Below are 25727 nucleotides of genomic sequence, written 5' to 3'. Positions count from 1 at the left end.
CAAGAACCAAAAAATGTATATTATTTCCTTTTTCTGGTTGTTCTTATAATGAAATCTTTCCACCTAAAAAATTTCCAAATTTAATTTGAATTTACTTTTGTCTACAAAGTAGGAAAATCAGAATGTAACTATATTCCAACGAATAAAAATAATTGTTTTATGTTCATCGGATCGAAGGTGTTACGGTTTATCAACCTAATTCAGAGATCCCGGATGTACCCTCAATGGGCGTAGCTAATGGTTTATCTTTAACATCCTAGAAAAACATCAAAGAGTTCGACAGAAAAACAATGAAGTTCGATAGATGCGCATTCGTGTAATTCCGCACTAAAAAAAGCCTTTTCTTGCTTGTTCTCAAAGAATAATGTGGCCAAAAGGTTGAACGCAATATATCCACCATGAATGTAAAGTGAAGCCTGAAAAAACCGGCAATGGGAAGGATGGCCACCGCTCCAATGATAAATTGATCAATCTTCCCCTTTGTTTCACTATACGAAAGAAAGAAGGTTGCACAGAAAGCCACCACCATGCATGTTATAACAAGAAGCAATGTCACCAATCCGAACAATAACTTGATCGGCAACAACACCAAAAAAATCTTCTTCCGCATAGCGCAATATCAAAATTGACAAAAAGGTGAGTATAGAAGTTGTTGACATCACCAGAGCGGCAAAATCTGCTATTATGAACACTGCAAATTTCTTATCCTTTTCGAAAATAGGAATCCCATCCTTGTCATTGTTGCCTCCTGGAAGCGTATATAACGCTGCGAAAACCATTGTCACGACTAGAGTTGCCACCAGCATGCACGAGCTTGCCATGTTTTTAATCCATTGTTCCTCGTCTTTCCGTAGATTTTCGTGCTCTTTTGTGAAGAGTTGACGATGTGTTAGGCCATCATGATCATCGTTGTTTTCTTTCATCTTCATTTCTTGATGGGATGGGGTAGCGATTTTCTCCACTTTCTTAAAGTTAATTAAGAAGAGCATTTTAAAAACTTGTATGTAGCTTAGAATGCTCCCAATTACATATTGTTAAAAAAATAATAATTTAAATTTATGCATGAAGAATGACTTACCCTTAAACCACTGAAGCTCCCGTTGCATTTGTAGAGCTGCGCCTGACACTCTGCTTAGATGATATGGAGATGCCAATTTTCCAGCTAAGTGTAGAATGTTACATTTATTGGTTACATTGTAACAATTGACAAGGAAATCCTTCACCCCTCCCATATCATGTATAAGACTAAACACATTTTCTTGTCGATTTTCAACTGCTACATGAAATATGCTTTTGTTGTCTTTGTCAACTATCCATATCAAATAGGGATAGGAGCGAATGAGTATTATCAAGAACTCAACATTTCCAACTCCTGCTGCATCGTTCAATAAAATGGAGAAAGTTTCTTTGAACGTCTCATCTAACTCGAATGTTGAAAGGTCCCCAATCGCAAAATTAACAACTTCATGGGCTAATGTTTGCATTACAGCTGTTTTGCTAATTCTATTGAAGCCTACAAAATTAATTAAATCACATAAACATATATAAAATCATATAACTAATGAGAAAGCAATGGTATTGAATATGTATTTAATTACGAAAGTTTATATATCTTTTCCAGAAGCAAAACTTGTCGCTGCTACCAATTGCATTTGGCTTTCTAGCTAGTAAATGCCAAGCTGTTTCACTTTCACCATTTTCTTCCACCCTCTCCTTTGCTAATTCAGGTTTCCTGTTCAGAATATCTAATGCTATATCTACAAGAAAAGAAAAATGAAGAGTAATTAAGAACATTGAATTTATAGTTAAATTAAGGCCAATTCTATTTGTAAAAAATAAAGTTTATCTCTAAATCTCTTTTTCAGGCCAAAGGAAAACTTTTAAAAAACAAAAACCAAAACACATTCTATCTCAAACTATTATCTACTCCTTGTTTTTTTAAAAAGATGTCAACTTAGTTGACATGATGCACCATAGTTACTCTTATCTACTGTATATTCTTAGATAAAAAAAAGAATTTCTTGTTAAATGAAGTTACATACTTTTTATTAACCACAGTTTATTTTATAGATTAATTAAGTTATTTGAATTTTTTCCTCTAATGTTTAGGACATATTCATTTAAAATTCTTTGGTTGCCACTTAAAAATTAATTTAACTAATTTCGAGGTAAGAGATTCTACTATTGGACCTTCAAACATAAAATTTATAAGTTTGCATGTGATATAGATGGCTAATATGGACGATTAATATGGATGGTTGATATAGATGACTGATATATTATGACTGATATGTTATGATGCATGATATATTATATTTAATCACATGATTAAGGACATTATGATTAATATTCATGTCATGTTTATGCTGATTATGATATGTTACATGCCTTGGACTATGATGTGTCTATTCACTTTGTTTGTTGAGCTTTTACTTCACCTGTATTGTGATTCTATCTATGCGGTCACTCGCACGACTAGGGGTGTCTCTTCAAGATCGCTTGCACGATTTAAGGGTGTACCTATGGATCACATGCATGGTTAGGGGACAATTTTATTGTGTATATATACGAGGTCATTCACGCAACTTAGGGGTGTTCCTTTGGAATTGCTCGCACTATTAGGAGTGTATTTATGTATCACAGACATGTTTAGGAATGTGTATCTAAATCACTTGCACGACTAGGGGTGTTCCTATTGGTCACTCGCACGATTAGGGGTGGTTGTACGGTCTCACTCAGTGTGTATCTACAATGAGTCGCACGACTAGTGGTGTTACTTGAGAATCACTCACATGATTAAGAGTGTTGTTTGATCTCACTCGCCGAGGTGTGCTCCATTGGACACACAACACTATTACTATATTCTTAACGGAAAGTTAACATATCACCTAGCGGGACTAGTAGTTTATCCCTTACTAGATATATTTTATATACTCACTATTTCCTATGTTTAATATTTCAGACAAAGGTAGAGGATCTGAAAAGTTGGCGAGCGATAGGAAGAATGCGTGACATGCTATATGGAGGATTTAGTTTTGCTTCCATGTCTATTTACATGTTTTTTTAGTATTTTAAATTTTAGACATTTTATTTAAAGACCTCTTATTTATTCATTCTCATTTTCTTTAAAATGTTAGTACCCGCAGGTCGCACTTTAAAATTATTTTTATTGGTTTTGTCGATTTTATGTTTTCAAACAATTATTTGAGATTAAATTTTTATAAAATATTTAATTTTCCTCTTTGTGAGAAAGTGTCTTTTGATATTTATCTGGTTAATAATGACCTTAACTTAATTAAAAAAGTTTGGGGACATTACAGAAAAATTCCTGCAAATCACACCTATAAACTGATAACTGAGAAAGATATTTAAAAGAATTTCTAGGTATTATCAAAGATGAAGGGCTAAAAGTAGATATATATTTCATCTTTAAAATTGTTGATGCATGTTTAGAAGCCCCTGTATCACATAACTCAAATATGTAACTCTTGGAAGATAATTTTTTAAGTTCATTTCAAAAGTGACGCTTAAAAAAAGATTTAGCTAGAGGAAGAGTCAAACCAATTTATAAAACGATCAAAGGGAACTAAAATGATTAATAATTATGAAGGAAAGAATTGTGAAGTGGTAGGGAAAACTGAGTTGGATGAGAAAAGAAAACCTGAGAAAATGGGGGGAAAAGCAATAAGCAAAACATTCAGGTAGTGAATGAAGTATTCGACCATTTTTCTGAAGTTGTAAATAAAAGACATGTATGAAATATATGGATCGAGTTTTGAAAATGGAAAACAAATAGGGAAAAGTTGTAAATAAACCAAGGTAAAAGCCCATATTTGTATCTCTTCAAATATCTCCTTCAAATGTCCAATTAACTTCTTCAAATCTGCAAAGCAACATAAGCAAACATTGTTTTTCCAATTGACATTAAAATAGCAACAGATCATCCTTCAAAGTTCTCACCATCTAAAGCTGTAACAACTCCCCCATCTATATATATATTTTCCTTTCTACAAAAGCTTTTCAAGAAAACGTTTGGGCTCATGATGGTGGTGGATTTGATGACTAGGCAAGAGGGATTCTTGCAGCGGAAGCACGACGATTACTGGGCACGAGGGACTGGCTTGAGGGATTCTCGCACGACAACTGAAAATCGTGTGCTTGGAGAGAGGAGTAAAGTATGAGAGAGAAACCATTAACTTTTTAAAAAATATAAAAATAAAAAATAAAAAATAAAAAATGTGCTTTAATGTTATTTTTCAAAAGGAGGACGACATTAAACCGTCATCTTTAATGTCGGTTTAAAACCGATATTAAACATTAGCCTTTTGAAAAACGACATTAAAACCCATGTTTTTATTTTTTCTAACATGACATTAAAGGCTTGATTTCTTCTAGTGTACGAGTTCTTTTTGCATGTCTTCATGTTCTTTAGACCTCTCTTATTCAGATGTGACATCGTTTCATTCATGTTTCCCTTCTAAACTTGGAGTGTTACATACCTTCAGATCTCAACTCTCTTTCTACTATTATATTGTTAAAAAAATCAATAAAATTATCTATAAAACACTTATTTAAACCAAAATCAATAAAATTATCTATAAAACACTTATTTAAACCAAAATATGCCAGAAGATCGTAAAAAATGAGTCTTACACAAATTCACTCAAAAAAAAGGAAAAAAGAGAGAACAAGAAGTTGTAAATAGCGCAATTAGTACAACTTGATGGTAAGCAACAATATCAAAAACAACAATATTAGACCCTCAATGGGTGAAATAGCTAATGGTTTACCTCAACACCCTAGAAGAACAACGAAGTTGGGTAGATGCCCATTTGTGTAATTGCGCACTAAAAAAGACTTCTCTTGCTTATTCTCAAAGAACGTCGTTGCCAAAAAGTTGAACTGATCAATATATCCACCATGAGTTTTAAGTGGAACAAGAAAACACCGGCAATTGGAAGATTGGCCATTGCTCCAATGACGACTTGATAATTCTTCCACTTTGTTTCCTGATACGAAAGAAAGAAGGTTGCACAGAAAGCCACCACCATGCATGCTATAGAAACAAGCAATGTCACCAATCCTAACAATAATTTGATCGGCAACGACACCAAAAAATCTTCTTCCGCATAGCGCGATATTAAAATTGACAAAAAGGTGAGTATAGAAGTTGTAGACATCACCATAGCGACAAAATCTGCTATTATGAACAGTTCAAATTTCTTATCCTTTCGCAAAATAGGAATGCCATTCTTATCATTGTTGCCTCCTGGAACCGTAAATGCCGCTGCGAAAACCACAGTGTCGACTAGAGTTGCCACCAGCATGCACGAGCCTGCCATGGTTTTAATCCATCCTTCCCCGTCTTTCCGAAGTTTTTCGTGCTCTTTTGTTAAGAGTTCACGAGGTGTTGGGTAATCATGATCACCATAGTTTTCTTTCATCCTCATTTCATGATGGAATGGGGTAACGATTTTCTCCACTTCCTTAAAAGTTAATTAAGTAGAGCAGTTAAAAACTTGTATGTAGGGGAGAATGCTCCCAATTACATAATGTTAAAAAAGAACAATTTAAATTTATGCATGAAGAATGACTTACCTTAAACCATTGAAGCTCCCGTTGCATTTGTAGAGCTGTGCCTGACACTCTGTTTAGGTGATATGGAGATGCTAATTTTCCAGCTAAGTGTAGAATGTTACAGCTATTCTCTTCATTGTAACCATCGACAAGGAAATCCTTCACCCCTCCTATATTATTTATAAGACTAAACACATTTTCTTGTCGGTTTTCAACTGCTACATGAAATATGCTTTTGTTGTTTTCGTCAGATATCCATATCAAATCGGGATAGGAGCGAATGAGTATTATCAAGAACTCAACATTTCCAACTCTTGCTGCATCTTTCAATAAAACTGAGAGAGTTTTCAGGAAGTCCTCATTCATCTCGAGTGTTGAAAGGTTCCCAATGAAAAAATTCCATAGACGGTCAACAACTTGATGGGCTAATGTTTGCATTACAGCTGTTTTGTAAATTCTATTGAAGCCTACAAAATTAATTAAATCACATGAACATATGTAAAATCATATAACTAATGAGAAAGCAATGATATTGGATATGTATTTAATTACGAGAGTTTATATGTCTTTTCCAGAAGCAAAGTTTGTCGCTGCTACCAATTGCATTTGCCTTTCTAGCTAGTAAATGCAAAGCTGTTTCACCAGTTTCTTCCACGCTCTCCTTTGCTAATGTTGGTTTCTTGTTCAGAATATCTAATGCTATATCTACAATAAAAGAAAAATGAAGAGTAATTAAGAACATTGAATTTATAGTATTAATTAAAGATTATTATTACTTATCAAATGAGGGATTTGGAAGCAAAACCATAATAATCACTGTCGATTGTAGCTAGGAGAAGATCAAATTGCTGATTGTTTTCTAGACCTTCAAAATTAGTCTGATGGTAAAGATAGAAAGCCATGTCTTTGCGTTTGTAAATTACAGCTTTGAGGACTGGGATGCGTCCTTTATGATCAGGAATATCTGGAAGTATGTTATTCTGGAGAACCATTGCTTCAGCGATGCTTACAACTCCTGATACAGCAGCATAAGAAAGGGCAGTACATCCAGCTCCATTTGGTCTAGCTAAGTCCAATTGATGATGAGAGTATAGTTTAATCAACTTTTCAACAAAAGAAATATGTTTCGCAGCAGCAGCAATATGGAGGGCCGTATTCCCTTTTGATGTTATCTCCTTAGAGATCCATGACGGAGGATGATCGTCAAATATACTTTGGGCAGCTTTCCAATCACCTTTGAAAGCAGCTTGATATAAATTAACAGCTTTTATAATCTCTTCTGTAGTGTTCGGGTGTGGACCTACAAACAAACAATCCATTTAATACCAAAAGAAAAAAAAAATTGTAATTAATGGCCATTTTAGAAATAAAAAATTACAAATATAGCAAAACTATCACTATAACTTTATCGTTGATAGACTCGTGTGGTAAACATAGTCTATCGGAAATAAACTTCTATATTTAAAATTTTGCTATATATTTAATTAAATCTAATAACTAAATTTACAACTATCTTAAAAACAAAAGAAAAAGAATAACTCTCTTTCGTAACTCTAATTTTTTTCAAAAAAAAGTTAATAATTTAAAAGTAGGAAAATTGCATAATTTTGAGAATATGATATAACAATTATAGCACATTGCTTTAGAATTTTCAAATATGGCAAAAATTTCACTTCTCCATTTTAAATTTGATATTATTCCTAAACTACCCATAAATAAGTTATTTTTCTTCCTTTTTTTTAATGCCCTACTCATTATTTATTTATGCTCCCACTTTTTAAGACCCTAGTTATTTATTTATTCTTATACTAGAAAAATTATTTGTTCTTTATGTTTTAATCTTAATTTTAAAATATCAATAGTACAATAATTGCAATATGAAATATAATATAATGATGGTTGATCGGAGTAATTTAAATTCATTTGTGGTTTTTTTTTTTTACTTTCTTCGATGTGTATTTTGAGTTAAATCTAATTCCAAATGAGCTTGTTTTGTTTTTTACATTATTTTATTGGTTTTACTTTGTCTTAGTTTCGTATATCAATGTTGTGATATACTTATATTATATGTATTAGTTGGTTAATATACTTACTACGTGTTTTTTGTTTTTTCAAATTTTATGCAGTTCATTAGAGTTTTATTAAGTATATGAATGATGTAACTCACTGTATTATTATCAAGTATATCAACAATATATTGTTAAGGAATATCAATAAAGTGAATCATCATCAAGTATATGAATCGATGTTACAAGTGTATGTCAATAGTATATCAAATATATAAATAGGACTTCAAGCATATCAAGTGCATTTAATCAATCGATTATATAAGTGAAGAATATAAAATGTACCTGCCGTGTATCAGGTGTATCGAACATATATTAGTAATGTTTCGGTATCGGGTGTATCAAATAGTATCAGGTGCATCAAGTGTATCAATTAAATTTATCGGGTGTATGAAGAAGTATCAGGTGTATCAAGAAGTATCAACTGGTGTATTAGATGTATCAGACATTTATAAGGTGTATCAAACGTATATTAGTAACGATGGCATTTGTGACATTTTACTTCTTAATGTGTGGGTTGAGTTTCGTTTTTGCCATTTTCGCAAATAATAAAATGTGTGTGATATGGACTTAATTATTATAACTTATTTTGCCATTTTTGCAAGTGCCCCTTCAAATTAAGTATGTTGCTAACTAGTTTATATTTTTTGTCTTTTAAATTTCGGAAGAAAATTGAAAATTAAAAAAAAAAAGAGAGATTTTTTAAAAAAAATATATATATATATTAAAAGAAAAAACAAAATCATCTATCATACATATATGATTTTTATTTTTAATAAATAAAAATTTAACAACAACATTTAAAAAATAGAAAACAAAAACAAACAATTAAAATGATAACTAAAATGAAACCACATTAATCTTTAAACATTAAACAATAATAATTTAAGTCTCAACTTATATTATCAAATTTGTAGTAGCTACATTGTTAAAACGTTAAGGTCCATTTTTTTTTTAAAAAAAAAGTTTGGATCAGCAAGTGCACCCGTGTGAAGTACTGCTATAATCCATATGAAGTACTGCTATTAGCATAAAATGGCTTTCTATCAAGCTTGCCAAACAAATTGGTTAACTGGTGGAGATTTCAACATGGTTAAATGGCCAAATGAAACTGCAACAACAAACCTCGTTGAACGCAGCATGCACAAATTCAATGAATTCATAAATAGGTATACTTCGATAGACCCCCACTCTCAAATGCCAACTACACATGGTCAAACCTTCAAACAAGAACAATCCTGTTTAGATTGGACATATTCTTATATACTTCACAATGGGAAGACAAATTCTCAGTACACTTCTCCAGAAGGCCAGAAGGCTTGCAAGACCCAACTTCTGGTCACTTCCCATTAGTTCTTGAAACATCCAATTTAAAATGGGGCACATGTCCATTTCGCCTCAATAAATATTGATTTGGAAAATCATACATTCAACAAGAACATTAGAGACTGGTGGTCTAATACCAGCCAACAAAGTTATACCGACTTCTCCTTCAACAGAAGACTAAAGCAGATGGTCCAAAATGTTAGAAACTAGCAGAAAAATAAAAAAACGACAAATGAAGAGAACATGAAGACATGGCTTGTAGGAATTGATATCTTCAAATAAATTAAATGAAGTGGGCAATGCCCTTCAAACTTCAATCAAACCGGATATAGATAAATATTTTGTTAACAATAGGCAGAAATACGTACAGCCGTTTTCCATATTGGCCTCCTCCATCACCTCTTTGAATCTTTCGACAAATCTATCAAAAAAGTTTGGAGACTCGAAAGATATTGAAGCTACCTCTTGAAATGATCTATGGGGTTTTTAATAATAGATTATGTACGGTATCTTTCTTTTATTTTAGAAATAAAATACTTCAGTGTCCCACAGATTTATCAATACGTACATTACTTTCCTACTTGTTTTGACAATTATACTTACCCACCAACTCAAAATATATATTTTTTTTAAAACAGATACGTTCGGTCATATACCCGAACATCTCCACAAACTCAAAATATTATTTCACTTTTACCAAAATTTTAAACAAATCTAATGAAACTAATCTCACTGTTGGAATGCCTTCGATTTATTACATGGTGCTACGAACAATCCAACGTGGGCTCTCTTGAGATTTAAAAAAGTGCAATATATAAATTCTCTAATTTTGTCGTTGTATTGTATTTATGAAACATTCTCTCTAATATATAATACATGTTCTTTCTTTGTCGGTCGCGTAACTAACATACCATTAGTGAACCACATTTATGTGTGCATCCATATTTACATTCTTCATATTGCTTTAAAATTCTAAAACAAAAGTTTCTCTTGGAAAACATACTGAAACAATAAATTAGTTAGATAAAAAATATATTTGGCATATTTATTTAAAGGAACTTTTAAAAAATAGTAACTTTTACAAAATATTTACAACATATAGCAAATTTTACTAGTAATAGTATTGATATGCTATAGTGATAGAATACTATCATTAATATAATCAAACATTTTGCTATCACTCGTAATTATTTTAATTTATTTTGCCATTTTTAAAATATCCTTTTATTTAATTGCTATTAAATTAAAAAAATTAATGTTTTTCCACTCTCAACGTTCATATATGTATATAAATATGTGTATTAGATATGCATGGGGTGTATCAAGTTGTGTATAAAATGTGTAGATGTATTTTTAACACATATTACAAAAATTTAGAAGCATTTTTTTATATATAATTTAGACTATAATTAAACAACAAGTCAGACACTAGGACAAAAATACATTTAATAGTATTCATTGCCAAGATGCTAATTGAATTGATGAGGCGCTTCTCTCTACTCTCCAAGGTTTAAAAATTTTAAAGTTCTGAGAAATTTCAAAAGCATTTATTTTCTTATTGGCGGTTGGTAATGTCGAATGAATGAGGAGAGAGATGCTCTCTTTTCTCTCTACCAGCGTAAATATTGTGCAAATTTTGAATGAAAAATTTCAAATACATTTTACAATTAATGCTTGCCAGATGCAGAATTAATGAGATATATGAACATTTGAACTCATAGAGTACGAATTCTACTGTAACATTTCTCTTTAGGGAATTTTAAAATTTGAAAAGGGTTGAGAGTGAGTGCTTTAGAACTTATAGTGATGAACATGATTCAATTGGTTTGAAGATCGTTTTACTTGAGGAAAAGACAGAAACATCCGACCATGAAGATGAAACCACACAAGAAAAAGAAGAGGAAAAGAGAGAAAGACAGTAGGTGGAAGGAAGAGAGAGGTTGAAGATCAAGAAGGTTTGTGGGAAAAGAAAAACAAATTAACTAAAAATAATAATATTAAGTTGATGAGAGTACAAACAAAGAATTAATAAAGAGAGGGTTTTGCTTGGAAGGAAGACCTTGTGGAAGGGGGAGAGTTGAGAAAATTGGGGAAGTTAATTCACCAAGTACAAGGTTGGTGTGGTTTTCAAACAACTCCATCAATATAATGTATAATTTCACATTACATTGACTGGAAATGACGATATATCCATGTGGTCTTTGGGGCTCACTTTGACACAAACAGAATTTTAGGTCGTCGTATATCAGAGTGTTTTATGTTTTGAGGACTAATCTACGAGCATATGACAATGTATGTTCTACTATATTAGCTATTATATTAAATTCATCCTTACCCATTAACTTAGGTTTTTGGGATTAATGGGTGATTTCAAGTCCTTACAAGAATGTATTTTCTGATCTCGATCGTAGTATCTTAAACTTATCCCCCTATCCATTGACACTAAGAAGTCGTTGGGTCAGCAGTTTGGAGTTGGAACAAATAATTTTGTGTGAAACTTTTAGTTAGACAGTACTATGCTGAATAAAGTCACTCACCATACTCACAACTAGAAATCAAAAGGGCTCATAATTTGTGGAAATTATACGAGGAAGTCACCATTTTTCTTAATTTTTTTAAATAAATAATGCAATATATGTACACACACATCTATTTACTTTCCTCCCTGTCAAGTGGTTGTAATATTTAGGTACAGTTTTTATGTCAAATTGCTATTAAATGGTCTGTTGGTTCGATATATAAATATCGCAAACAAAATTATCACGTGATAACTTGTGTTTGAACATTTAGATGGATTGTGTACTCCGATTATGCAACTCCAACAATGCACTCGCAATTTTCTTTTTCTTTTGGTATATATATAAGATATAATAATTGAAAAATTAGAAAAGTAAGAGTAGAGATTAGCATGATAGATCGAAAATTTAATCAAGCCAACCGACTAAAACAAACCAAACGGAAGGCGGTTGATAAGAGATAAGAAGAGGCTCAAGCGGTGTAAACTGATCATGACATTTTTCAAAAATTTCCAAAGGCTTAAACCAACCTAAACCTGATTGATTGACTAATCAATGGTTGGTTGGTACTATTTTATGGTCATGGTTGGTTTGAACATTTACTAAGCTGACCATAGTCGGTTCGGTGTCGATTGGTAAAAAAAAAAACTACTGACCAACCGATGCTTAGCCTTGTAAGAAAGCCATTTAGTGTTCAAAATTTGAATATGACGTGGATGCTAAACGGATATTCTCAAACACACCCTTCACTCCTCTTTTCTTCTAATATCTTGTTAAAAGAAAAAAAAAAATCAAATTTGAATCGGGTATCTTTTTTTTTTTTTTTTTTTTTTTGCATATTCTCTGATTTTAAAAATTTATGTTACATCCGTCTAATTCTTCATATTTTAAAATTTGTTGTTCCAAATTTACAATTTTATATATAGACAATAAAGACTCAAATTTTAGACCAATTAGGCATGTTTTATTCTTAATAAAGTAAATTATATACACGCATAGGATCTTGTGAAATGTGACGACACACGTATCAATCAATAATGATTTTTTATTAGGATCATAATTCAAATTAAATTCATAATTATGGAATTTTAATGTACATTACATCCCTACCTACTTCACGAATAATAATAATTTATTATTGTTTTTAAATTAAGCGCAGTAGAACTCTCAGAAAAATTTAAGAAGTGTTTGGATCTACTAGTCCAAAGTCCAGCCAGAGCTTTAATATCTTCCTATAAATCAATTGGCCGCTTCTCTTTGTCGTTGAACGTTCTGTTGTTTCTTTCCAACCAAATGTTTCATAGAACTATTACCACAAAGTTGAATAAAATGATCATCTTTTTGTTCTTTTGTTTTAATTTACTAACATCAATGCACAGTGAGGAGGTTCGGGAGTGTGTGGAGTTCCAATTAAGCATCAATCTTAATTTATCCCATATGGCAGCGGCATATGAGCAGTGTAGGAAGAGATGGTGTTTGTTTTCTTCATTTTTTCTGCACATAACACATCAGTTTGGTCTTAGATTCGTGTTAGGGAGCCTCTTTTGAAGATTGTCAGCCATGTTAATGCATTCATGTACAAGGGACCATATGAAGAACTTGCATTTTTTTGTTATACTGGATCTCCACAAGTTTCTAAAAGTTTATGGAGCAAAAGAATTTCGCCCTCTACTATCACTTGTGTGGATGGCGGATTTTACTAAGGCTATATTGAAAGTCCCTTGTGTGTTTAGTTTCCAGGTCGGCAAATCATGACCATTTACAACAAATGTAGGAGTAAGTAATGTGGAATTAAGCTCATCCACCTGGTTAATTCACAGCTACGAAGGGGTCTCCTAGAATGGAGATTCCAATCAATGGTTATTTGGTTCCACGTAATAATAATTTATTTTTTCTTGAAAAGAACAAATGATTGAGAGCTATCAAAACAATAATATGGGCTTAAAATCCCTAAAGGGAAATTGTAATTGATGAACATTTTAGGAATAGTAATTAAGGATATAACAATATTTTAAAAAAAGTGCAAATATAGCAAGATTATCACTGGTAGACTTGTATCGCTGATAGACTTCGTATGGTTTATCAGTGATAGACCGATATTTGCAACATGGTCTATCGGTGATAGACTTATATTATTGATAGAATTTGACAGCTATATTTGCAAATTTTTTAAAAAGTTGCTATATAGTTAATTATTTTAAATATAGTTGATAAATTTGCAACTATCCCATCCCTAAAATACAAGAAGTAAGTAGCCCTTAAAGCTGCTATTGCATCAGCCCAAAGCCTAAACTGCAATACACCGAAACAATAAACAGGAACAATAGCCATACCAGCAACAAGCAATGGGACCCAAGCCGTATCTTTGCCATAGAACAAAAAAAATGTGGCACTAAAGGCCAATACCATTGTAACTACTGATAAGAAGAGAGTTCCAAGTCCAAATACCAACTTTAATGGGAGCCATAGAAGGAAATCTTCTTCTGCACAACGTGATGTGAGGATTGACAAAAACAATAGTATGGCAGTTGAAGATGAGATCAAAGCTGTTGCATCTGATATCACAAAAACAGTGAACCATTTGTGGTAAAGAAATAGAGGAGTGCCTGTGTTGTTGTTGTTCTCGATGACGCTCCCTGTGGTGCTGGTGGTGTTGGTGTATCCACCTGGTACGGTGAAGATTGCAGCGAAAACTACGGTGGTGATGAGAGTTGCAACCAACATACATGAATTTGCTGTTTTCTTCATCCATTTTTCTCCATCTTCAACTAGACCTTTGTGTTGTTGAGTGAACAATTCACGTGGGCTTCGCTTCCCTTTCTTTCTCCTCATTGTAAGCTCAACAATCTTCTCCACTTGCTGCAACCAGTTCGTTTATGTTACAATTATAGTTTTGGAACTAAATAGAGACTACAATTTGCTAGGGAGCTGAACCTAATCCTCTTCTTAAGATTACAAATCCTCTACTTAAAATTATAAATATAGCAAAATTTATCAGCATGGAATCTAATTGTCATATTTGCAACTATCCCATATTTAAAATTGTGTGGAAAAAAGACAAACCTTAAACCATAGAAGTTCTCGATGCATTTGAAAGGCAGCTCCTGAAACTTGATTAAGGTGACTGGGATCTGGCATTTCGGCAGCTAATTCCAACAAACTCATGTTTTCCTCATCAAAATAACAAGGTAGGTAATCCAAGAACTCACCCATTTCATAAATTAAACTAAAAACACTGGCTTGTCTATTCTCAACAGCTACATGAAATATACTCTTCCTCCCACCATCAACATTCCATGCAAGATCAGGATATTCATTTGTTAACACTTTCAAAAATTCAACATTTCCAACTCTTGCAGCTTCGTGTAACATACTTGACGGATTCATCATGAAATCCGACACCTTATTTTCTGGAATCACCTTCAGTACAACACTCCACATCAGCTCCACCATTTTATATGCTTGTATTTGCATCATTTTCTTTTTGTATATATGCTTGGACAACCCTAAACCATGAATAATAATAATGAACATAAATAACATATATACGTATATATATAATTGCATTGCATTAAGTTTAAACTTTTAATAGAAGAAAAGAAGCTTACATTTATTAACATGTGATTCCCACATTGTTGGTTTATTTTTCTTGCCAATTGCACCTGACTTTCGAGCCATTATATGTAAGGGTGTCTCGTTATTGAAGTCTCGTTGTAATGTTAATGACACGTTCCATTCTAGAATCAACAAAGCTATATCTGCCAAAAACAAAATTCGGCAATAGTATGTAATTATATTTGAAATTAATATAGACTACTTTGTTAATGGAAAATAACATATAAAATTATATAAGCCAACAAGAGCTTAAAACATCTGTTATCCAAGTGTTTTTTTTTTTTTTTTTTTTGAGGAAAAAACAAGGTGAGAGAGCAAAGCTAAGCCACCAGAAATATATTAATAGTAGAGAGGTTGGAGGGGGGCCCAGATTACAAAAGTATTACAGAAAAACATGGAAATTGAGAGCTATGGTGTGGGCTATTAATTTGTCATGATCTTCCTAAATAGGTGGAAGAATTAAGTTATTTTTCTATTTATTATTTTGGTTATTTATTGTCTTAATTATCTCCAAAGTTTTAGCAAGCATTAAGTTAGTGGGTTACTAATTTTTGCTTCCTTTTAGACTATAAATATTAGTCCATCAAATTGAATAAAGGAAAGAAGTTTCATTTAATTTTTTCTCACTCTTGACAATACATCTTACAAAGTATTTATCTTTGTTTTCTTCAAGAAGAATGCGTGAGATTTTACAAATCCTTTGTTGTAAAACCAACATTTGGTATCAGAGCAGGTTGTCTTCTCATCGCATATTCCAACAAAGATGGCAAGCATCTCACAACAAACAAAAGAGAATGGTGGAATGCCGATTCTCTACCCGATGTTAACTCCACACAACTACACGGTGTGGACGATAAAGGCAGAAGCAATCCTCGATGCTCAAGGAGTTTGGGAAGCAATAGAGCCAGCGAGAGGAGCCGAAGTGGATGTTAAGAAAGACAAGAAGGCACGTGCATACATTCTCCAATACATCCCGGAAGATGTGCTTCTATAAATCGCAAAGAAGAAGACCGCAAAGGAAATATGGGATAGTCTCAAGACAAGGTACTTGGGCAGTGAGCGGGTGAAGATGGCGAGAGTTCAAACCTTGAAGAGTGAGTTTAATGTTCTTCGGATGAAGGAAACCGAGACGATCAATGATTTCGCAGGAAAAATCAGCGGATTAGCAAGCAAGTTCACCACCCTCGGAGTTGCACTTGAGGATTCATCATTGGTCAAGAAGCTCCTCGATTTCGTCCCCGACAAATATCTTCCCATTGTCGCCGGAATCGAGCAATTCCAAGATCTCGAAACTATGCCGTTTGAAGAAGCAATTGGACGGATGAAGGCATACGAGGAACGAACAACACGACTCCGAGAAAACAATAACAACACCGATGGGCAACTCCTACTTACCCATGCCGAATGGAAAGCTAGACAAAAAGGACATAGTGGTGACAACTCTTCGATGAACAAAGGGCGCGGATTTGGTGATACCGATCGAGGAAGATGGCGAGGACGTGGTCGTGGCCGTGGTCGTGACACTGAGCGTCAAAATAGTGCGGGAGACACTAGCAACACTGGAAATGGCACTCGTGATAAAAGTCACATTAAGTGTTTCACTTGCAACAAGATGGAACATTACGCGTCGAAATGTCCTGGAAAAGGTCGTGACGACGAAGCTCATCTAACTTGTGTCGTCGAAGAAGAACTAGCTTTGATGATGGCCATGTCCCAGGAGGGGACACACACTAGATGTGATCAGGAGGATGTCATACTACTCAGCAAAGAGCGGTTGTTGCCAGAGATGTATTGCAACGACAAGAATGGAGAAAATAATGATGTTTGGTATCTTGACAACGGTGCTAGTAACCACATGACTGGCCATCGTGAGAAGTTCCAAGAATTAGATGAAAGCTTCACTGGGAGGGTGAAGTTTGGCGATGGATCAACCATTCAGATCATGGGAAAAGGAACAGTCATGTTCGAGTGCAAGAACGGTGATCAGAAGGCTCTCCAAGAGGTGTATTACATTCCAAAATTATGTAGTAACATCATAAGCCTCGGACAAATGACAGAAAACGGAAACAAGGTGCAAATGATAGAAGATATCATGAAAGTGTCTGATAGGAGTGGGAAGCTTTTGATGTCGGTGAAGCGAACTCAAAATCGTTTGTACAAGATAACTTTGAAGACACTCAAGCAAGTCTGCCTTCTGACAAGCCTAGAAGATCCAACATGGTTATGGCACGTGAGACTTGGCCATGTAAATTTTCATGACTTGAAGCTCATGGGAGAGAAGAAATTGGTAGTTGGAGTACCACTAGTGACTCAACCGAACAAGTTATGTGAAGCGTGCGTGATTACCAAACAAGCCAGATTGCCCTTCCCCCGTCAATCAACATATAGAGCAGAGAAGCCGTTAGAACTCCTCCATGCTGATATATGCAGACCGATTTCACCATGTACTCTTGCTGGAAACAAGTATTTTTTGTTAATCGTTGACGATTCCACGAGATGGATGTGGCTGTATATGTTGGAGGCAAAAAGTGACGCATTTGAAGCATTCAAGAAATTCAAACTCTTAATGGAGAACAAGACGGAGTACAAGATCAGAACACTTCGGACGGATCGAGGTGGTGAGTTCTTATCTGCAGAGTTCACTCAATTTTGCAAAAAAGAAGGAATCGAACGACACCTCACTACTCCATATTCACCACAACAAAATGACACTGTAGAGCGTTGTAACCGCACCGTAATGGCGATGACGAGATCACTCCTCAAAAGCATGCATGTGCCTGCAAAATTTTGGAGAGAGGCAGTGAGACACGCAGTTTATTTGTTAAACCGTCTTCCAACGAAGGCCCTTGGAGAATGCACACCATTTGAAGCTTGGATGGGGAGAAAAGCCACATCTTGCACACTTGAGAGTCTTTGGTTGTGTGGCATATGTAAACAACACAACCCCTCTCCTCAAGAATCTCGACGATCGAAGCTCACCAATGGTATATTTTGGTGTCGAAGAATGATGCAAAGCCCATCGCTTATATGACCCAGGCCGTGGAAAACTACAAATTAGTAGAGATGTTCTTTTTCAAGAGAATCTTGAATGGGCTTGGAACGAAGTTGTTAGTGACGGTAAGGAGATTACAGAGTTTCAGGTGATGGACCAATTTTATTCTGACGAGTTCGAAAACTTGGAGGATGCAGAAACTGGGGTTGAAAATGCCTTACCACATGCAACTGAGATACCTGCGATTGGAGAGACCAGTCCATCTCCTCCATCGACGAACACACGGTCCGTCTAAGATCTCTCAGTGACATCGACGCCAACACAGAGGAAGTTGTAGGTGGTGATGAACAAGAGAATGAGGTGATGATGGTAGTGTTCGAAGAACCGACTTGTTACCCAAGAAGCTGTTACAGAGGGCCTCTGATACGAAGCAATGGAGAACGAATTAAAATCCATTGAGAAAAACAACACATGGAGTCTGATCGAGCTTCCACTAGGACACAAACCCATTGGTCTAAAATGAGTGTTCAAATTGAAGAAAGACCCCAATGAAAAAGTTGTCAAGCACAAAGCAAGATTGGTTGCTAAAGGCTATGTACAAAGACAAGGCATTGACTTTGAAGAAGTTTTTGCACCGGTTGCAAGACTTGACACCATTCGAGTCATTCTTGCACTCGCTGCAAACCAAAGTCGGGAGGTACACCATCTAGATGTGAAGTCGGCATTTCTCAATGGAGAATTGGAAGAGGGAGTATATGTTACTCAACTGGAGGGTTTTGAGGTTCCAAATGAAAAACACAAGGTGTATAGATTGTCAAAGGCTCTCTACGGATTGAGGCAAGCTCCACGAGCTTGGAACATTCGACTTGATAGGAGTCTCAAAGATCTTGGTTTTAGAAAATGCACTCAAGAGCAAGCAGTCTACAGAAGAAGAGAAGAAGAGGAATGTGTTCTTGTTGGAGTGTATGTTGACGATCTCATTATAACAGGAAGTAGCACTGAAAAGGTCAATAAGTTCAAGCAACAAATGATGGCAGAATTTGAAATGAGCGATTTAGGCCTTCTCTCTTACTACTTAGGAATTGAAGTTGAACAACAGAAGGGTCGAATCCTGCTCAAACAACCAACTTATGCCAAAAGAATTTTGTCCTAGTTTGGAATGGCTGATTGCAATGCCACAAAATACCCGATGGAACCCAAGGCACAACTTCACAAAGACATAGAAGGAGCACCAATTGATGCTACAGAGTACAGAAGCATCGTTGGTTGTCTTAGATACTTACTAAACACAAGGCCAGATCTTTCATATGCTGTTGGGATGGCGAGTAGGTATATGGAAAGGTCTACAACCATGCATTACAAGGTGGTCAAGCAAATACTTAGGTATTTGAGAGGGACAATTCATTTTGGGCTCACTTATACGAAAGGTCTCAGAGAATTCAATATATTCGGTTACTCTGACAGTGATTTAGCCGGTGATCTCGACGGGAGGAAAAGCACAAGTGGAATGACATTCTACTTAAACGAAAGCTTGGTTTCATGGAATTCGCAAAAGCAAAAGACGGTGGCACTCTCATCTTGCAAAGTCGAGTTCATTGCAGCTACTACCGCAGCTTGCCAAGCATTGTGGTTAAGATGCCTTGTTAGCGAGATAGTCGGAATGGAGCCAAGGCCGGTAACATTATTTGTGGACAACAAATCCGCGATAGCTCTCATGAAGAATCCCGTTTTTCATGGTCGCAGCAAGCACATAGATACACGTTTTCATTTCATTCGAGAGTGTGTCGAGAATAGAAAAATTATTGTTGAATTTGTCAACACTGGAGAACAACGAGCCGATGTTATGACTAAAGCATTGACGGGAGTAAAGTTAAGCTTCTATGCGTCAACTACTCGGTGTTCGTAACTTAGAATCATGTCAGAATTAGGGGGAAGTGTGGGCTATTAATTTGTCACGATCTTCCTAAATAGGTGGAAGAATTAAGTTATTTTTCTATTTATTGTTTTGGTTATTTATTGTCTTAATTATCTCCAAAGTTTTAGCAAGCACTAAGTTAGTGGGTTACTAATTTTTGCTTCCTTTTAGACTATAAATATTAGTCCATCAAATTGAATAAAGGAAAAAAGTTCCATTTAATTTTCTCTCCCTCTTGGCAATACATTTTACAAAGTATTTATCTTTGTTTTCTTCAAGAAGAGTGCGTGAGATTTTACAGATCCTTTGTTGTAAAACCAACATATGGTGCTGACATTATAATATTTAAACATTTTATGCTTGCCACTCCACGTGTCAATGAAATTACAACAGTCTTCCCATATGTTGATAAGGCTTTTTTGTTTGTCATTGAAAATTCTAGCAATCAACATCCAAAAACTTCAACTATATGCATTCCAAAGGAAAACGTCCCTAAATTGTTACATCGTCGTGCATCTACTTGTAAAGTCAATTTTGTTTGGTTGCACTGTATTAAGAGGAAACTAACTTTATTATAGAAAAATTATTATAAAAAAGACAAAACTGCTAAAAATATTTTTAAAAATGTAGCAAACTTTCAAATTCTATCACCAATAGATAGACATTGATATAAATTTATCAATTTAAAATTTTGTTATATTTAAAAATACCTCTTTATTATATTTGAAAATAAAAACAAAACTTGAGTGATGGCCCTATGTTGCGTCTAATCTTTGCCCAGCTAAAAATATATCTATTTTATAATTTTTCATTCAACCAAATCATATAAAAGAGCAACATTTAGTTACAATCCTATATGTATTTAATTAGCATTGACGGATAAAAAAGTAGTGATAATGAAGGAAGAGAATTTGGAATTACCATAATAATCAGCTGAAATAGCACCAAGAAGCAGCTCCATTTGCTCTTCCCTAGCCAACCCATAGACGGGCGTTTGGGAGAGAAGATAAGAAACCATATCCTTATGCTTATATCTTGCTGCAATCAAAACAGGAGTTGCATTTCCTGAGCCACGAATAAGTGGCAAAGCTTTATATTTAATAACCAGCAACTTGGCAATAGCCACAGCCCCTGATGCAGCCGCAATGCAAAGGGCTGTGTTTCCATATTTATTTTTCGACGCCAACTCATGCTCGTCCAACCGTTCCACCAACTTCTCGACGAAACTGGCCCTCTTCACTCTCGTCGCTATGTGAAGAGCAGTTTCAGATCTTTCACTTATCACCATTGTTAAGGCTCCTGGATGCATCATTTCCATTTGCTTTGCACCTTCCCAGTCTCCTTTTAGTGCAGCTTGATGCATCTTAGCACGTAGTGAACGATTGTCGTCCACTCTTATTGATCTCCCTAATAAACAAACAACTTGTTATCTTATTTATTATTATCATTAAATTATTATATGCTGAAGAAGATTTGGCGGATCGCAGTTGGAAGGGTGTGTTTCACTTGAGGACTCAACACTTCAATTCAACACTAATAGCTAGTAATTGAGAAAAGCGTGAAGTGTAAAAGGTACGTGTTCAAATTTATATCTATATGCAAATAACATTTTTGTTTGAGTCAAAGTATGTGAAAGTTGCACCAAAAATTTCATTGGAGTTTATCACCATGTGACAGAAATAAAACTACAACAATTTTGATGGCATGAAGACAAACTCGTCACCGTATAGGCTTATGATGACATGGGATATGATGTCAGTTCGAAACCATCATCATAAACAACTATCTCATATATCAATATGATGTCAGAAGTTTTGAGGGAAGTTTAACGTGACCGTCATCATAGATCATCCAACATTGTACCTACGATGACACATCATACCATGCAGTGTGTAATTCCTCATTATAAGTATCTGATGTCAATTCGAAAACAGACATTTAAAGCCGAAGTTGTAACGTGAAGTGGTCTACTTTTATGGTTGGGTAAGGTTATAGTTTCTATGGTTTGTAACTATCATAAAAACAATATCTGAAAATATTTTAACAATGTCAAATTTGTAGATCTAAAGACTTATGTAGATTCTTCAAATATCTTTCCGATGGTAGAACATGTAGATTTTATTTCTTTTTTTGGAAAAATAATAGATCAGAAGAGCTACTATGTTTTTGTGACACAATATGTTGGTTAGGCAAAATAAAATAGTTTTCTAAATCTACCTGAATTATAGAAACCAATTTGCAAAAGCATGTAGAGTACTCCACAAAAAAAAAGAAAAAAGAAAAAAAGAAGAACTAAATATGAAAAGAAAAACTTACAAGAAAAGTTAAAACTGCGAAGTTTGGAACCTAGCCCAACTCATATCATTCTTGGGTGGTTCTGGCGTTCTACTTCCAATAACAAGTTGGTGCTGATTTTCCTCATCCCCTTGCTCGGGTGTCTCACCTTCTTCAAACTCATCGTCATCGTGGATCCCATGCTGCTTCTTTCTGCTATCAGAATCACCGCCGGTAACCGACTCTGACCATCGAACAGCCTTGGGGTCGTGAGGGTCAAGGGTTGGCTTATTGGGTGAAGAAGAAGACGAAGGTGGCTTGTGAGTCAATGGCATTATCTTTGCTTTGAAATGGAGATAGATAGATAGCCTTTCTAGTTCTACAAAAGTACTACAAATGAGAGATCGACTTTGATCACTAAATAAACTGATCTCAACAGTACTAATAATAAATTGAACGGCAAGTGTTTTCTCCAAAGAAAAAAAAGCGAGCCATACAGAAATGTATGTACCAATAATTTTATGCATGAAAGCATTATTTATTCATGTAAATTGGATAACGTCATTCACCATTTCTTTGATGACACTAGCTGAAAAGTGAAAGTAACTTATGAGTAATACTTGGTACATTTTGAGATAAATTTCTAATCTTTTTCAGCCTGTCGATTAGGTAAACTAATATATATATATATATATATATATATATATAATATATATATATATATATATATATATATAGTATTAGGAGTTTGATACTCAAGAAATAAGGGTGCAGGGGAACTTGGAGAATCTTAACGTACCTTACAATTACAGAAGAAAAAACAAAGTTTTCTTTTGTTTTTTGTTTTTTTATTTTAATGAACTCAAACTGATTGAAGTGGTCATTGAACTACTGCTAGCAATTTTTTATAAAACAAATTTCTATAAGAAAATTTAGATACCGTGACAAATATTTTATTTCTGAATAATAAACGTTTCGAGATTGATGAATCTCCATGGATTAGTAAACACCTATTTCTTAAGTCAACATTAGACATAGGAAAGCCAAGGAAGTAGCTTTATAATAATAATAGCAGTAAATTAATTAATAGAGAGGTTGTCCCTAGTATATTTTAAAAATATATTTTAGGGTACATCAATTGGTTCAACTTGTCATAAAATTCAATGCGATAGTTGGCTTAGTTTGGACTATATAGTTGAAAAAAAAAGTAGAATTCTTTTAATGGATCAAAAACTATTTTTAACTTGTGAAAAGACATTGGTAACTTGATCGGAGTTTGGTCTTTGCGTCGTTTCTCTTAACACTAGAGCGTTGTTAGATTATGTTATTTAAGGCTTCCTTCTAGCCTTTCAACCTTGTAACTTAACTCTTTGTTAATAGATATTAATAGATATTAACCCTCATTCTACAATCCTAGTTTCTTCTCTAAAATAAATTGATAAAAAAGTAAGTTACTTTGAAAATATTTGATGAGTTTTGGCAACCACTCAATCAAAATGTATTTTATTTCTCTAGTCAATCTACAGTATCCTTTATGATTAATGATCTATTTGCTACAAATATATGAAATCTATTCACCACCACACTTTATAACGTACTCAATAATTATTGTAGCTCTAATAAGATGATCATCACTACCACAAAAAATTTCACTATCATAGTCAAACATATATATATATATATATATATATATATATAAACATATGAAACGAAACTTTGCACATGGGAAAATGGCTGACGTTATTCTCCAATTCTTTGATAACGCAAGCATGCTGACCACATCAGAAATAATTTATTAGGGAGTAGTTGTAGCTTTTAATTTTAGGGAAACTTTTTTAATAGGAAGTGAAAAAGTCCAAAAACCAAGAACACACACCCTTAGCTCCAGATTTGATGCAGTACTCCTACATGCAAATCCTAACCTTATCGCATAGGTGAAAACAAAAATTCTTAACAAAAGATTTTTCTCTTATTAATATTGTTTTTCTTATAAATTTGCAGTGGAAAAGTTCAAATATTATTATTTTACTCCTATTCCTCAATCCTCACTGAAATAGTAAGATGCATTTTCACGCATCAACTCTAAAGTTGAATGGTTCAATCAAATTATATCTTGGTAACCTTCCAAGAGGATGGTTCACGCTAAATATTATCATCAAGGACTAAAACAAACTTTAGGTAGTATTTGAATAGTTTTCCAAAAAGTATTTTTATACACACATTTGTTTAGTTCACTTTTATATGAAATTCAAAGCGTTTGTATTTATGTTAGATTTAATAAAAATAAATATTAGAGAATACTATAAGAGAAATTATTCCAAATGACAAATAACTAAAAGATATTGATAAAATATAACACAATTTTAGACTGTCTAATACTTGTTATCTATGGATGTGCCTAAGAGACATATATATATATGTTGATAGAGTTTAAAATTTTATAAATATTTTAGTTTATTTTTTAATATTTGAAAATTCTTAATTACTATAAACAAATCATTTGAAAGTTGAAGTAAGAAGTAGTTGTTCGAATTTGGCATAATTTTGTTTTTTTTAGAGAAAAGGTATATATTATGAAAACCCTTTATTGACAATTACGATATTTCAAAAATTAGTCTTTGCTTCATTCACTGTCTAAATTTTTAATGCATTCTACACTCCACAATTGTGACCAATTCACATTAGCCATTTGAACAAAGTCAAAGAAAAGTTGCTTTCAGCGGATACCAACTCTTTTGGCATCTACTTATGTTATAGTATAGTAACAAATAATAAATAATGATAATGATAATAATAATAGTCTTTGCTCCATTCTCAATTTGAATAATCCTAATATATATTGCTCCTTGAATTTCATCATTAAATTTCAAAGACTTTCAAACATTTATCAATTAGTAATAACAATTTTATTTTAAGAATTTGCACACCCTTATATTAGAGAATTAAAAAAAAGGTTTATATATATATATATATATATGTATCAAATCCAAATTTGATGAACTCAATTAATCTAAAAACACAAAATAGAACTCATATTGCCACCGAGAAGTTGTTCCTTAATATTTTAAACTGTATTAGGAATTACACTCATTTTTATAGGTATACGACTCACTTCCAAACGTTTGCTTGTTAGTTAAAGGTGCAAGTAAATGAACCCCGTCGTCATTTTTGTTCTAATGGGAAAGCTTCAGATGTCACTGGTTGGGATGGAGAATACTGTAGAAAGCATTTCATTTCCACCGTCATTTCTCTCTCTAGGATTCTCTCGATAAAACTAAAACTGTTTCAACCAATGTTTTCCTTTGTACTAAAAAAAAGAGCAGCAACTAATGTTTGCTTTTAGTTGATGTTAACTTTAACATAATTATTTAACTATGATTAAAATTCATTTATTTAAAAATTTTTTTGGACATTTTCAAAAAAATAGCAAAATATTCCCTCTTTAC

At 33.8% G+C, this 25727-nt stretch overlaps 2 protein-coding genes across 9 annotated transcripts; both read right to left on the bottom strand.

Moving 5' to 3' along the window:
* Nucleotides 1-109: 109 nt before the first annotated feature.
* On the bottom strand, nt 110-9503 carry LOC101222763 (ankyrin repeat-containing protein NPR4). Of its 8 annotated transcripts, XM_031880168.1 has the most exons (7): nt 9338-9490; nt 6383-6877; nt 6130-6282; nt 5599-6044; nt 4791-5486; nt 3961-4157; nt 3671-3883 (listed from the first exon to the last, which is right to left on the bottom strand). In XM_031880168.1, exons 1-5 carry the CDS (start codon nt 9363-9365, stop codon nt 4848-4850), a joined length of 1761 nt encoding a protein of 586 aa, XP_031736028.1. In that variant the 5' UTR covers nt 9366-9490; the 3' UTR covers nt 3671-3883; nt 3961-4157; nt 4791-4847. The 8 variants fall into 8 exon arrangements, with proteins under 8 accessions (XP_031736031.1, XP_031736032.1, XP_031736030.1 ...); XM_031880170.1 differs by lacking the exons at nt 3671-3883; nt 3961-4157 and adding an exon at nt 1574-1757; XM_031880169.1 differs by lacking the exon at nt 3961-4157.
* Nucleotides 9504-13650: 4147 nt separating this feature from the next.
* LOC101218657 (ankyrin repeat-containing protein At5g02620-like) lies at nt 13651-22461 on the bottom strand. The gene is made up of 5 exons (XM_031881054.1): nt 22324-22461; nt 20929-21414; nt 15094-15243; nt 14549-14991; nt 13651-14344 (listed from the first exon to the last, which is right to left on the bottom strand). Exons 2-5 carry the CDS (start codon nt 21368-21370, stop codon nt 13655-13657), a joined length of 1725 nt encoding a protein of 574 aa, XP_031736914.1. The 5' UTR covers nt 21371-21414; nt 22324-22461; the 3' UTR covers nt 13651-13654.
* Between the last annotated feature and the right edge of the window lie 3266 nt (nt 22462-25727).

The sequence above is a fragment of the Cucumis sativus genome, chromosome 1 (genome assembly GCF_000004075.3).
Source record: "Cucumis sativus cultivar 9930 chromosome 1, Cucumber_9930_V3, whole genome shotgun sequence".
Classification (NCBI taxonomy): Eukaryota; Viridiplantae; Streptophyta; class Magnoliopsida; order Cucurbitales; family Cucurbitaceae; genus Cucumis; species Cucumis sativus.
Note: the sequence above shows the minus strand (reverse complement) of the source record. Positions and strands in the feature narration are given on the sequence as shown.